Raw genomic sequence first — 13,348 nt, 5'->3', positions numbered from 1 at the left:
CTAGTGTGGTTGTGTACGTGTGATATACATACACTTTTTTGGGATCATATTTTCTATTCCGCTATTTAATCAAAAACCTTTGGGGATCAGTTAAATTGGGGGATAGTCTGTGTTGGTACGTGTGAGAGAGATCCACCTTTCCAAGTTGTTGAGGTTCATCTCATACTTCTGAAGGTTTGAGGGTGCTGCCTGTTCCATACTCCCCCTACTCCTAGCCTTTTAGGGGTACAAACAATAGTAATTGGGGCCTAGTGTGGTTGTGTACGTGTGATATACATACACTTTTTTGGGATCATATTTTCTATTCCGCTATTTAATCAAAAACCTTTGGGGATCAGTTAAATTGGGGGATAGTCTGTGTTGGTACGTGTGAGAGAGATCCACCTTTCCAAGTTGTTGGGGTTCATCTCATACTTCTGAAGGTTTGAGGGTGCTGCCTGTTCCATACTCCCCCTACTCCTAGCCTTTTAGGGGTACAAACAATAGTAATTGGGGCCTAGTGTGGTTGTGTACGTGTGATATACATACACTTTTTTGGGATCATATTTTCTATTCCGCTATTTAATCAAAAACCTTTGGGGATCAGTTAAATTGGGGGATAGTCTGTGTTGGTACGTGTGAGAGAGATCCACCTTTCCAAGTTGTTGGGGTTCATCTCATACTTCTGAAGGTTTGAGGGTGCTGCCTGTTCCATACCCCCCCTACTCCTCATCTAGCCTTTTAGGGGTACAAACAATAGTAATTGGGGCCTAGTGTGGTTGTGTACGTGCGAGATACATACACTTTTTTTGATCATATTTCCTATTCCGCTATTCAATAAAAACCTTTGAGGATCAATTGAATTGCGGGATAGTCTGTGTCGGTACGTGTGAGAGAGATCCACCTTTCCAAGTTGTTGGGGTTCATCTCATACTTCTGAAGGTTTGAGGGTGCTGCCTGTTCCATACCCCCCCTACTCCTCATCTAGCCTTTTAGGGGTACAAACAATAGTAATTGGGGCCTAGTGTGGTTGTGTACGTGCGAGATACATACACTTTTTTTGATCATATTTCCTATTCCGCTATTCAATAAAAACCTTTGAGGATCAATTGAATTGCGGGATAGTCTGTGTCGGTACGTGTGAGAGAGATCCACCTTTCCAAGTTGTTGGGGTTCATCTCATACTTCTGAAGGTTTGAGGGTGCTGCCTGTTCCATACCCCCCCTACTCCTCATCTAGCCTTTTAGGGGTACAAACAATAGTAATTGGGGCCTAGTGTGGTTGTGTACGTGCGAGATACATACACTTTTTTTGATCATATTTCCTATTCCGCTATTCAATAAAAACCTTTGAGGATCAATTGAATTGCGGGATAGTCTGTGTCGGTACGTGTGAGAGAGATCCACCTTTCCAAGTTGTTGGGGTTCATCTCATACTTCTGAAGGTTTGAGGGTGCTGCCTGTTCCATACCCCCCCTACTCCTCATCTAGCCTTTTAGGGGTACAAACAATAGTAATTGGGGCCTAGTGTGGTTGTGTACGTGCGAGATACATACACTTTTTTTGATCATATTTCCTATTCCGCTATTCAATAAAAACCTTTGAGGATCAATTGAATTGCGGGATAGTCTGTGTCGGTACGTGTGAGAGAGATCCACCTTTCCAAGTTGTTGGGGTTCATCTCATACTTCTGAAGGTTTGAGGGTGCTGCCTGTTCCATACCCCCCCTACTCCTCATCTAGCCTTTTAGGGGTACAAACAATAGTAATTGGGGCCTAGTGTGGTTGTGTACGTGCGAGATACATACACTTTTTTTGATCATATTTCCTATTCCGCTATTCAATAAAAACCTTTGAGGATCAATTGAATTGCGGGATAGTCTGTGTCGGTACGTGTGAGAGAGATCCACCTTTCCAAGTTGTTGGGGTTCATCTCATACTTCTGAAGGTTTGAGGGTGCTGCCTGTTCCATACCCCCCCTACTCCTCATCTAGCCTTTTAGGGGTACAAACAATAGTAATTGGGGCCTAGTGTGGTTGTGTACGTGCGAGATACATACACTTTTTTTGATCATATTTCCTATTCCGCTATTCAATAAAAACCTTTGAGGATCAATTGAATTGCGGGATAGTCTGTGTCGGTACGTGTGAGAGAGATCCACCTTTCCAAGTTGTTGGGGTTCATCTCATACTTCTGAAGGTTTGAGGGTGCTGCCTGTTCCATACCCCCCCTACTCCTCATCTAGCCTTTTAGGGGTACAAACAATAGTAATTGGGGCCTAGTGTGGTTGTGTACGTGCGAGATACATACACTTTTTTTGATCATATTTCCTATTCCGCTATTCAATAAAAACCTTTGAGGATCAATTGAATTGCGGGATAGTCTGTGTCGGTACGTGTGAGAGAGATCCACCTTTCCAAGTTGTTGGGGTTCATCTCATACTTCTGAAGGTTTGAGGGTGCTGCCTGTTCCATACCCCCCCTACTCCTCATCTAGCCTTTTAGGGGTACAAACAATAGTAATTGGGGCCTAGTGTGGTTGTGTACGTGCGAGATACATACACTTTTTTTGATCATATTTCCTATTCCGCTATTCAATAAAAACCTTTGAGGATCAATTGAATTGCGGGATAGTCTGTGTCGGTACGTGTGAGAGAGATCCACCTTTCCAAGTTGTTGGGGTTCATCTCATACTTCTGAAGGTTTGAGGGTGCTGCCTGTTCCATACTCCCCCTACTCCTCATCTAGCCTTTTAGGGGTACAAACAATAGTAATTGGGGCCTAGTGTGGTTGTGTACGTGCGAGATACATACACTTTTTTTGATCATATTTCCTATTCCGCTATTCAATAAAAACCTTTGAGGATCAATTGAATTGCGGGATAGTCTGTGTCGGTACGTGTGAGAGAGATCCACCTTTCCAAGTTGTTGGGGTTCATCTCATACTTCTGAAGGTTTGAGGGTGCTGCCTGTTCCATACTCCCCCTACTCCTCATCTAGCCTTTTAGGGGTACAAACAATAGTAATTGGGGCCTAGTGTGGTTGTGTACGTGTGATATACATACACTTTTTTTGGATCATATTTTCTATTCCGCTATTCAATAAAAACCTTTCTAGGGCAAGATCTTAAATTACAGAAATATGAGGAGACCGTCAAATAAGGGCCGTGGCCTGGGTCGTGGTGCTGCTGGTAGAGCTCCTGTTGCAAGGAGAGGACATGGTCGATCTGTGCCAGCTACACGCACAAGTGAAACACCTTCCTCAAGTGTGAGTAGGCGACAGAACCTGCATCAGTATTTGGTAGGGCATCAAACGCCCCTAGAAGTGATGAGGCCAGAACAAGTTGAGGCGATAGTAGATTGGTTTGCTGCTGACAGTGCCTCCAGTTCCTTCACATTGTCTCCCACCCAGTCTACTGCAGAAAGGTCAGAGTTGGCACCTGCAGCCAATGTCCAACCGTCTTTCACCTCACCCCCTTGCAAATCAGGCCAGCAGTCTGAGCCCCAAGCCATACAGCAGTCTCTTATTCTTTTTGAGGACTCTGTCAGCAGGGTTTCCCAGGGCCATCCACCTAGCCCTGCCCCAGAAGTGGAAGAGATTGAGTGCAGCGATGCCCAACCACTTATTTCTCAAGATGAGTACATGCAAGGATCATCGCAGCACGTCTCCGATGATGACGAAACGCAGGTGCCAACTGCTGCGGCGTTCAGCATTGTGGAGACCGACAAGGAGGGCAGGGGTGAAGACTGGGTGGAAGATGATGTGGAGGACGATGAGGTCCTCGACCCCACATGGAATGAACGTCATGCAGGTGAACTGAGTAGTTTGGAGGAAGAGGCGGTGGTCGCACAGAGCCACCAGCACAGCAGAAGAGGGAGCAGGGTGCAGAAGCGGAGCGGCCGTGCCCTAGACACTACGCCCGCTACTGCCCAACGCAGCAAGGGAACGAGCGCACCAAAGTCAGCTCAAAGGAGTTCTCTAGCGTGGAAGTTCTTTAGAAAATGTGCTGATGACAGGACACGAGTGGTTTGCACCCTGTGCAATCAGAGCTTGAAGCGAGGCATGAACCTTCTCAACCTGAGCACAACCTGCATGATCAGGCATCTAAGTGCAAAGCACGAGCTGCAGTGGAGTACACACCTTCAAAACCAAGAAACGTCTCTGGCTCATCCTGCTTCCTCTTCTGCTGCAGTCTCGGCCGCTCCAGCCACATCTGTAGTGATACCGGCACCTGCCACCCCGCAAACAGACGATCTGTCAGCAACACCACCACCTGGGTCACCAACAACCATCTCCACAATGTCCCGTGGAAGCGTTCAGCTTTCCATCTCCCAAACACTTGAGAGGAAGAGGAAGTACCCCCCTACCCACCCGCGATCCCTGGCCCTGAATGCCAGCATTTCAAAATTATTGGCCTTTGAAATGCTGTCATTCCGTCTGGTGGAGACGCACAGTTTTAAAAACCTTATGTCGGTGGCTGTCCCACAGTACGTCGTGCCCAGCCGCCACTACTTTTCCAGGCAAGCCATCCCTTCCCTGCACAACCAAGTGGGGGAAAAAATCAGGTGTGCACTGCGCAACGCCATCTGTGCCAAGGTCCACCTAACTACGGATACGTGGACCAGTAAGCACGGTCAGGGGCGTTATATCTCCCTAACGGCACACTGGGTAAATGCAGTGGCGGATGGGCCTGAGGCGGATAGCAATTTGGCGCATGTCCTTCCACCACCGAGGATTGCAGGGCGCTTCAGTTTGCCTCCTGTTCCTAACTCCTCCTACTCCGCTTCCTCATCCTCTACCGCCTCCTCATCCGGACAGCGTAACACCTTCACCACCAACTTCAGCACGGCCAGGGGTAAACGACAGCAGGCAGTTTTACAACTTGCCTGTTTGGGGGACAAACCACACACCGCGCAGGAGTTGTGGAGGAGCATGGAACAGCAGACAAATGAGTGGTTGCTGCCAGCGAGCCTCAAGCCCGGCCTGGTGGTGTGCGATAACGGGCGAAATCTCATAGCAGCTCTGGGCCTAGCCGGTTTGACGCACATCCCTTGCCTGGCGCATGTGCTGAATTTGGTGGTGCAGAGGTTCCTTAAAAACTACCCCGATATGTCAGAGCTGCTGCAGAAAGTGCGGGCCGTTTGTGCGCACTTTCGGCGTTCTCACCCTGCTGCTGCTCGCCTGGCAGCGCTGCAGCGTAACTTCGGCCTTCCCGCTCACCGCCTCATATGTGACGTGCCCACAAGGTGGAACTCCACCTTGCACATGCTGGAAAGACTGTGCGAGCAGCAGCAGGCCATAGTGGAGTTTCAGCTGCAGCACGCACGCGTGAGTCGCTCTGCGGAACAGCACCACTTCACCACCAATAACTGGGCCTCCATGCGAGACCTGTGTGCCTTGTTGCGCTGTTTTGAGTACTCCACCAACATGGCCAGTGGCAATGACGCCGTTCTCAGCTTAACTATCCCACTTCTATGCCTCCTTGAAAAAACAATTTGGGCGATGATGGAAGAGGATGTGGCACAGGATGAGGAGGAGGAGGAGGATGAAGAGGTAACATTTCCAAGGCTTTCAGGGCAGTCATTCGCAAGGGGCTCCGAGGGTGGGTTCCTGCACACACAAACGCCAGGGACACAATTGTCCAGCAGGGGCACAGTTCTGGAGGATGAGGAGGAGGAGGAGCTGGAGGAGGAGATGGAACCATGTTCACAGCAGGGTGGCACCCAGGCCAGCTCATGGCCATCACTGGTGCGTGGCTGGGGGGATACAGAGGACACGGACGATACACCTCCCACAGAGGACAGCCTTTCGTTGCCTCTGGGCAGCCTGGCACACATGAGCGATTACATGCTGCAGTGTCTCCACAACGACCGCCGAGTTGCCCACATTCTAACTTGTGCTGATTACTGGGTGGCCACGCTGCTGGATCCCCGTTACAAGGACAACGTACCGTCCTTAATTCACTCACTGGAGCGCGATCGCAAGATGCGCGAGTACAAGCGCACGCTGGTAGACGCCATGCTGCTGGCATTCCCATCTGACAGCGGGGCCACAGTGGAAGCACAAGGCAGAGGAGGAGGAGGAGGAGGTCGCCAACGCAACCAGGGCACCGCCAGCACCTCAGAAGGCAGGGTTAGCATGGCCGAAATGTGGAAAAGCTTTGTCAGCACGCCACAACAAACAGCAGCACCAGCAGCTCAGATGGAACGTCTTAGCAGGAGGCAGCATTTTACCAACATGGTGGAGCAGTATGTGTGCACACGCCTACATGTAGTGAATGACGGGTCTGCCCCCTTCAACTTCTGGGTCTCCAAATTGGGCACATGGCCTGAGCTTGCCCTTTACGCCTTGGAGGTGCTGGCGTGCCCTGCAGCCAGTGTATTATCTGAACGGGTATTTAGCACGGCTGGGGGCGTTATAACAGACAAGCGCAGCCGCCTGTCCAGAGACAATGTGGACAAGCTCACGTTCATTAAAATGAACCAGGCATGGATCCCACGGGACTTTTCCGTACCTTATGCAGAATAGCAATGGATACCGACCTTACCCACCCATTGTTCCATTTTTGCTCTTTCTCACTCTTTTGGGGTGTACCCTCATTTAAAATTTGTGAAAAGAAGCAGTGTTGGCTACCTCGTCCTCCTCCTCAGGGCCAGATTAATGTAGGGGCTATTGGAGCTGCAGCTCCAGGCCCCTACCTTTTATATAGGCCCCGGGTTGGCCATATTCACTGTTACCGCTCTTCTGTCACTTGTAAACACAGAAGTCTGGCTTCTATGCTCGCTTCCCCAGGCAGCACCCTCAGAACCTCCCCACACAGCGTGAAGGCCGGACAAGGAGGGACAGTTGGCGATGCATGGATGTGTTTATGGGCTTCAGAGACAGCATCCCATGTTGAATTAGGCATGCATGGCTGCACCCTTCCTCCTCTGGGTGCATGGCAAGGCACGGCCCTAAGGCCCTTCAAAATCCTCAGCACCAAGCCCATGATGCTGTTAATCCGGCCCTGGTCCTCCTCCACCGCCGCTTCCACCTACACCGCCCATAGGTGTGCGCAGCCTATTGCATTAAGGTGTGCACCCCAAAGTTGAAATACACATGCATGTGTTTGCCAGCAGGGAGAGTAATGTATCGGGGCCATGTACCTGTAGGCAAGGAGAAATAGAGCAGAGCAGGTCCCAGGGAGATCTTTCCCATCTCCTCACTGGCAATGCTATGTGCCCTAGGTGATTAGGGTGTGCCCAGGCACACCCAGCACACCCTGTGCGCACGCCTATGTCACCGCCACATCCACCACCACCTCAACCTCCCTCCTACTCCATATGGGCCTCGTCCTTCAGAGATGAAGAAGAACATTGTTTTATTTTTCTGTTTTTTTTTGTTGTTTTAAGTTATTTCCCTATCCACATTTGTTTGCAGAGCACTTGCCATGCTCTTAATTACGTTTTGCTGCCATTTGCAGCACTCTAGCCCTTTCCTTTGGTGTTTTAGAGCCATTTTAGTGCCTTAAAGTTCGGGTCCCCATTGACTTCAATGGGGTTCGGTGTCCGGGAAAAGTTCGGTAAAAGTCCGGGACACGGACCCGGACTTTTTTTTAAAGTTCGGCCGAACCCGTCGAACACGGACATCTAGGTGTCCGCTCAACCCTAATCACCAACAAACTTTGGGTGCGCCTTGGACATGACCTCTGTGGTGCTGACCTCTCCACGGCACCTTGGATTACCCGCACGGTCAGGGCCCTTTCCACCTCTACCTTACCTTTGACAGTCTCCACCCTGGATGTGTGGGACATGCTCCACAAAAAACATGCTTGGAACTTTAATTTGCCTCTTATGCCCCTCTTGAAACACTACTATTTTATTCCTGGCTTTCTGGATGCTGTTTTCCAGGCTTCGTCCCCTGGGGGTCCTTTGTTACTTCATCATGTCGCTCACTTGGATGCTCCATGGCCTCTGCAGCAAATTTTGGGACCTAAATCCATCTCCACAATGGACCAATGGAGATACAGACAACTCACTAAATTTCTTCACACCCTCCCATGACCTCTGCGGGGGCTTTCCGAACTGAATCCAATTGAGGAGATTTTCAAACATAAGAACCCCCCTTGCATGTCATCTCTCAATTTTACAAAGCTCTCGTTGCTCTACAAGGACAGCACTATCCAGTCTTCTCGGAGAAATGGGAGTCTGACCTCCATGCCCAAATCTCTGACACTCAAAAGGACAAAGTTCTTGCACTTGCCCACACTTCTTCAATTTCCTCTAAAATCAAATTATAAGCTACTGTCTACATGGTATTATACTCCACTGAAGCTTCACAAAATGTCCTCCTCCAACTCCCCATTATGCTGGAGGAGTTGCGGGGACATCGCCTCTTATGCTCACATTTGGTGGAACTGCCCCTTGATACGGCCATTCTGGTTGGACGTTTTCCATCTCATAACATTGATCACTGGGGACACTCTTCCTCCAGACCCCTGGACAGTCCTGCTGCACTGTACTGCCAAACCACTGGGATGCTACAAACGCTCTATCATTCCCCATTTGCTAAATTTGGCTAAAGCTCTCATTCCGGTCTTCTGGGGCAAGACCACCAGCCCCACAGTTAAGCTTTGGCTACGGAGAGTTGAGGAAGTATGCCAACTCGAGGAGCTCTCTTACACATCCAAAGACAATTTGGATCACCACACTGTGACATGGACTCCTTGGTTTATATTTAAATCTACCCCTTAGTATAATAACATTCTTTCTAGCAGCCTTCCCAATAATCCAACTCCAGACGGTTACCAAGATATTCCCAGTGTATAACATTCTGAGTCTCCTGAGGTTACTTATACCATTGTTATTGTCCTGTAATGGCTTATTCTGCTTACCCCCCCCCCCCTCCACTTTGGTCTGCTTTCTTGCTTTACAACCAGTTACACCTGTGGCCTGCAACCCCCCCCCCCCCCCACACACTCTTGGCCTCTCTTTCTTCCTTCTTGCATTTCTCTTTCTATCCCCTGCTTTCCTATTCCTTTCCCTTTTCTCTAACCTTGGTTGGTTCATTGCATACTTTGTCTTTACCTTCTTAAGAGGGTAATAATACTGGTTGTTCTCTACACCGTGGTAGATGTACTACATGCAGACCTCTTCTTTATGCAATGTAACACGGATTGGTACATTAATACCTCATTGTTCCTATGTTCCTCTGTTTATATTGCGTTTGTTCCCATTGACTGTACTCTTTCTTTCTGTTTTTGTTTCAATAATCATATATTAAACAAAAAGAAAGCACTCATCGAGCTACTCATCTATGGCCCAGTGGTCCTAGACTTGGCACACTTCAGAGTGCAGGGAGACCTCACAGGGATCTTTAATGTCTAACGCGTTTTGAAGGAAATCCCTTCTAGGTCAGAGCCCTTTGAAACGTGTTAGCCATTAAGGATCCTGATGAGGTCCCCCTATATTCTGGAGTGTGCCAAGTCTTGGACCACTATAGATGTCCTATCGATGCTATAGATGAGTAGCTCAATAAGCAATTTTAATTCACATGCTTGTAAGTATTATTCTTGGTAATCTTAAATAAATGCTGTGGGATAATATATTGGGCTGATGCGCCCTCTTTTGTTTTTTTTTTTGTTTGTTTTTTGCTCCTACTGAGGAGTTGATGGGCCCTGTAATCTGTTAAAACTGGAGAGGTATGGGCCATTACTGGCACAGGGGAAACTCCAGTGGGGTCGATATGACTTGTAGTTTTTTTATTCACAGATCTCTGTGAATGAATAATGTGACGGTGCTGGTTGCAAATGTGACAGTAGCTGCAGGGGAGAAGAACCCTTGCCCGCTGTCACAGGGGATAAATAGAATCCTTGGATGATAGTTCACCTGAACCTAGAGAACAAAGAGTTGAGACGAATCTGTCCTAGGAGTTTGACCTGTAATTCCCAAGGCAACAGTTCAGAAGACATCATTCCTACAGCACACAGGTCCTACAGTGCACTGGCCAATGGTTTAGAGAGGGACTCCTTGACATTAGCTAAGACCTTCAGAAGTGCTATCTCTCTTAACAATTATGCTTGTTTATAGAACAGAGTTGTGGACATTACATTTCTGTGTTTTACCTAATTGGAACATATTGCAGAGAATTATTGTCTGACTGTTGGCTTTTTTTGAACATTTGTAGGGCATTTTTGCTCATTAAAACATTTTTAAGCAAACCCCATATGTGTTGGTGAATTCAGGTACTAACCGGGTGGGTCATTACCTCCAGAACCAGAAGCAACCAGTCAACTAGAATCTCCTCCAGGGATAGCACTATAGCTTTTCAAATTTTTAGAATCTTTAACCCCCACAAATTACAGTTTGTGATTGGATTTCACTTGGAAATGCCTTCAAATACCCTTTTTTCTTAGTGAAAATGTTGTTTGGGTAACAGAGACACCCCTCATCTCATGTTTCCACATATAGACTTGCATGTAGAAGACAGGAGGGGGATTTGGCAGATCAAGTGTATTATTAAGTGACCTCCAACATGCATTGCAGTTTTGTTGGAGGTCTACTAAATATACTACATATGTAGCATCCTCCTAGGTAGGTGCTAGTGAGAGAATATTGTTTTTGGCTCTGTCTGCCTATCAGAGGAGCAGCAGGCAAATATATATTGCTTTCTGACCAATGGATACATAGGCTTTGATACAGTCCTGGTGATTGGTAGAGACAGGCTGACTTGGTGCATTCTGGGATACTGTATAAAAGCCAGGAGCACATGTATTGCAGGGTCTTTGGCTGGTGAGCAGAGTCCCAGAGGGAGGGTGGCGACTTCCTTCTCCTCTGTAGTGGTGGAGATCAAAGGAACAGAACTGAACCCAGAGGTCCAGGAGAACTGACTAAAGGGGAAGAGACGCTGGAGACCCTTGAAAAACAGTATCATGAGTACAGGGGATCGTGCCAAGGGGCCACCCCGGAGTAGGATAGTCAGAGGACGGGTGTCATTGTGTCAAGTGAAAGGGAATACTAGGAGAGTATCCTGTAGAGAATTTGTTCGTCAAGTTTTCTGGATAGAGACTTAAGCCCCGTACACACATACCGATCGTCGGCCGAACGATCGGCCGTTTTTTGTCCAGGGCTGTCGGTGTCTGTTGAAAAGTGCAAAAGACTGCACAAGAATTTTGTCCACCGACTACAGCCGACTGCAGAAGTGATGTCATGTAATGGTTAACTTTCCCTGTGTTTTTTCTTTTCTGAGCATGCCCAGTCTTGCAAATCTGCTGTCTGTCGGCCGAATTCTGTACTGACTGGCGAACAATCGGCCGCTCTGGTGTCGGCATACAAAAAATTTAATGCTTGCATGACAGATTCTTTTCGGCTGAAAATGCGCTGTCGGCTGTCGGAAGCATCATACTAACAAGCCTACAATCGGCAGATCGGTCGTCGGCCGAAGCTTTTCGGCCGACAATCTGCACGTGTGTACGGGCCTTTAATCCAAATTCACCTAGTGGCAGGGTGAATCAGAAGCCTGGCTGCATCATCAGACAGGAATCCTTATATCTTGTAAATAGTTAATCTGGAGTATCCCACTATTCCCTTCTACCATCCCAATTTAAAATAAAACACCAAAAACAACTACAAACCCATGGACTGATCATTGACTGAGCCAAGAAGTACAGTGTTAAATTGTGAATACCAGAGTTGCTAACGGTAACCCAGGGGGACCTGAGAGTTCAATATCCAGCAGCCCCCAAGGGGGAGTGCTACACATATATATTATATCATATCATATATCACATTAATTCTTGTTGTCTGGTATAATTACCTTGTTCCTACTGTTGTTTGAAGAAGCGTGCATATGCCAGACACAAAAAATATGGTACTTATCAGCTGGCTTTTGACTGCATTGTCATGTTTAACACACAGAGGCTCTGCCAGGATTAATGGAATTGCTATTATTCCTCCAAAAGCCAAAATATAATGCTGTAAAAAAGAATTTTTATATGTTTGTTACTGTACATATTACTGAAAAAGATATAATGTATGCTAAATCTTACTAAGGATTTTTTAAAATAAAGAATAACATATACCTCAGAAAGAATCAAAACACAAAATGTGGTTTATACGGTAGTTATATCTAATAGATACTGAAGCATTTGCTAATCCCTTTACAAAAAGATGCCTTGATGAAAGTTTTTGATTTGGCTTAATATAGCAGCATACTGTTGCCTTAGTAGACTACTCCGGGACCCAAATAAAGGTTTAAGGCTTGGTTCAGCTGTGTGACATGTGAAATCCCATGTTAGTCAATGACAGCTGTCTTAACTAGCACAATTGAAGTCACTCCGACTTTAGAAAAGGTTCCTGTATTGCTTCAAGGTGACCTCTATCAGACTTCTGCCTCAAAGTAGTACTCAAGTCGGCAGGAAGTCTCCTGGTAAAGTGTCACCATAAGTCGCAAGACTTTCAGGTCACTGCAGTGTGAACCAAGCTATATATAATAATGAAAAAAAATAACAGATTTTTTTCTCTGTTTGTTTGACTCATCTCTACAATCAGAAGATGTCACACTATGATTAATAAATTAATAAAGTGTTGGTGAAAACATCTAAAAGAAAGTTCTAATGATGCAAAAAATGTACAAATACCACAAGGCAGAAAAGTCCCCTTATAAAAAATAATCAGTAGTGATTCTTCTTTAAATTGTGCACAAAGAAATTCTCAAATGCAATATGATGCTTTCCAGATTAACACACAGTGTTTCTCTACTCTTTATCTTGTGCTTCATTCACCAGGTTCAATGCATGCTCACCTCCATCCTAGACCCACAAGGGGTCAACACAGCATATGGAGAGAAAACACCCCCAGCTTCATTCAATGCACTCACATTTATTTAAAAACATTTTTACAAGCAGCACTGAATAAACAGTGGGCGCTGCCGGAGTTGACCTTCTAGGTTGATGAGCAGGTGATTGGTTGCTAGGACCCCATAGCAGCCAGTCGCCTGCTGTTGACTTGCCGGGTTGACTCCGGCAGCACCCGCTAAAAAGAAACAAATGTAAAAAAAAAAAAAAAAACACATTTTTACTGAGGTTAAAATCCAACAGATCCCATGTGTTCCATTTAAGTGATCCCACCGCCAGGCTCCACCTCTACGCGTTACGCCACTATCACACGTGGCTTCATCTGGATTCAACAAGACTTTCTTTGTGCACAATTTACAGAAGAATCACTGCTGAATTTTTATAAGGGGGCTTTTCAGTCTCCGGTATTTTCATATTTTTTGCATCACTAGCACTTTCTTTTAGATGTTTGCACCGACACGTTAATAATTTTATGTGGATACACAACTGTTGATATGTTAGTTTATTTTATTTAGGTTGTCTGTTGAGCAGCACTATCACA

General features: G+C 46.7%; 1 protein-coding gene across 2 annotated transcripts in view; it reads right to left on the bottom strand.

Annotated features, from left to right (window-relative positions):
* Positions 1 to 13,348, bottom strand: part of LOC309553665 (solute carrier family 23 member 2-like) — a 419,408-nt gene that overhangs the window by 318,575 nt on the left and 87,485 nt on the right. For both annotated transcript variants that reach the window (XM_082254993.1, XM_082254994.1), the window contains exon 3: positions 11,769 to 11,926. In XM_082254993.1, the coding sequence (XP_082111119.1) occupies positions 11,769 to 11,926 (158 nt within the window). The remainder of the gene's footprint in view (positions 1 to 11,768; positions 11,927 to 13,348) is intronic.

The sequence above is a fragment of the Pelophylax lessonae genome (genome assembly GCF_965119305.1).
Source record: "Pelophylax lessonae genome assembly, chromosome: 4".
Classification (NCBI taxonomy): Eukaryota; Metazoa; Chordata; class Amphibia; order Anura; family Ranidae; genus Pelophylax; species Pelophylax lessonae.
The sequence above is the reverse complement of the archived record's forward strand: the minus strand, read 5'-3'. Positions and strand labels throughout refer to the sequence as shown.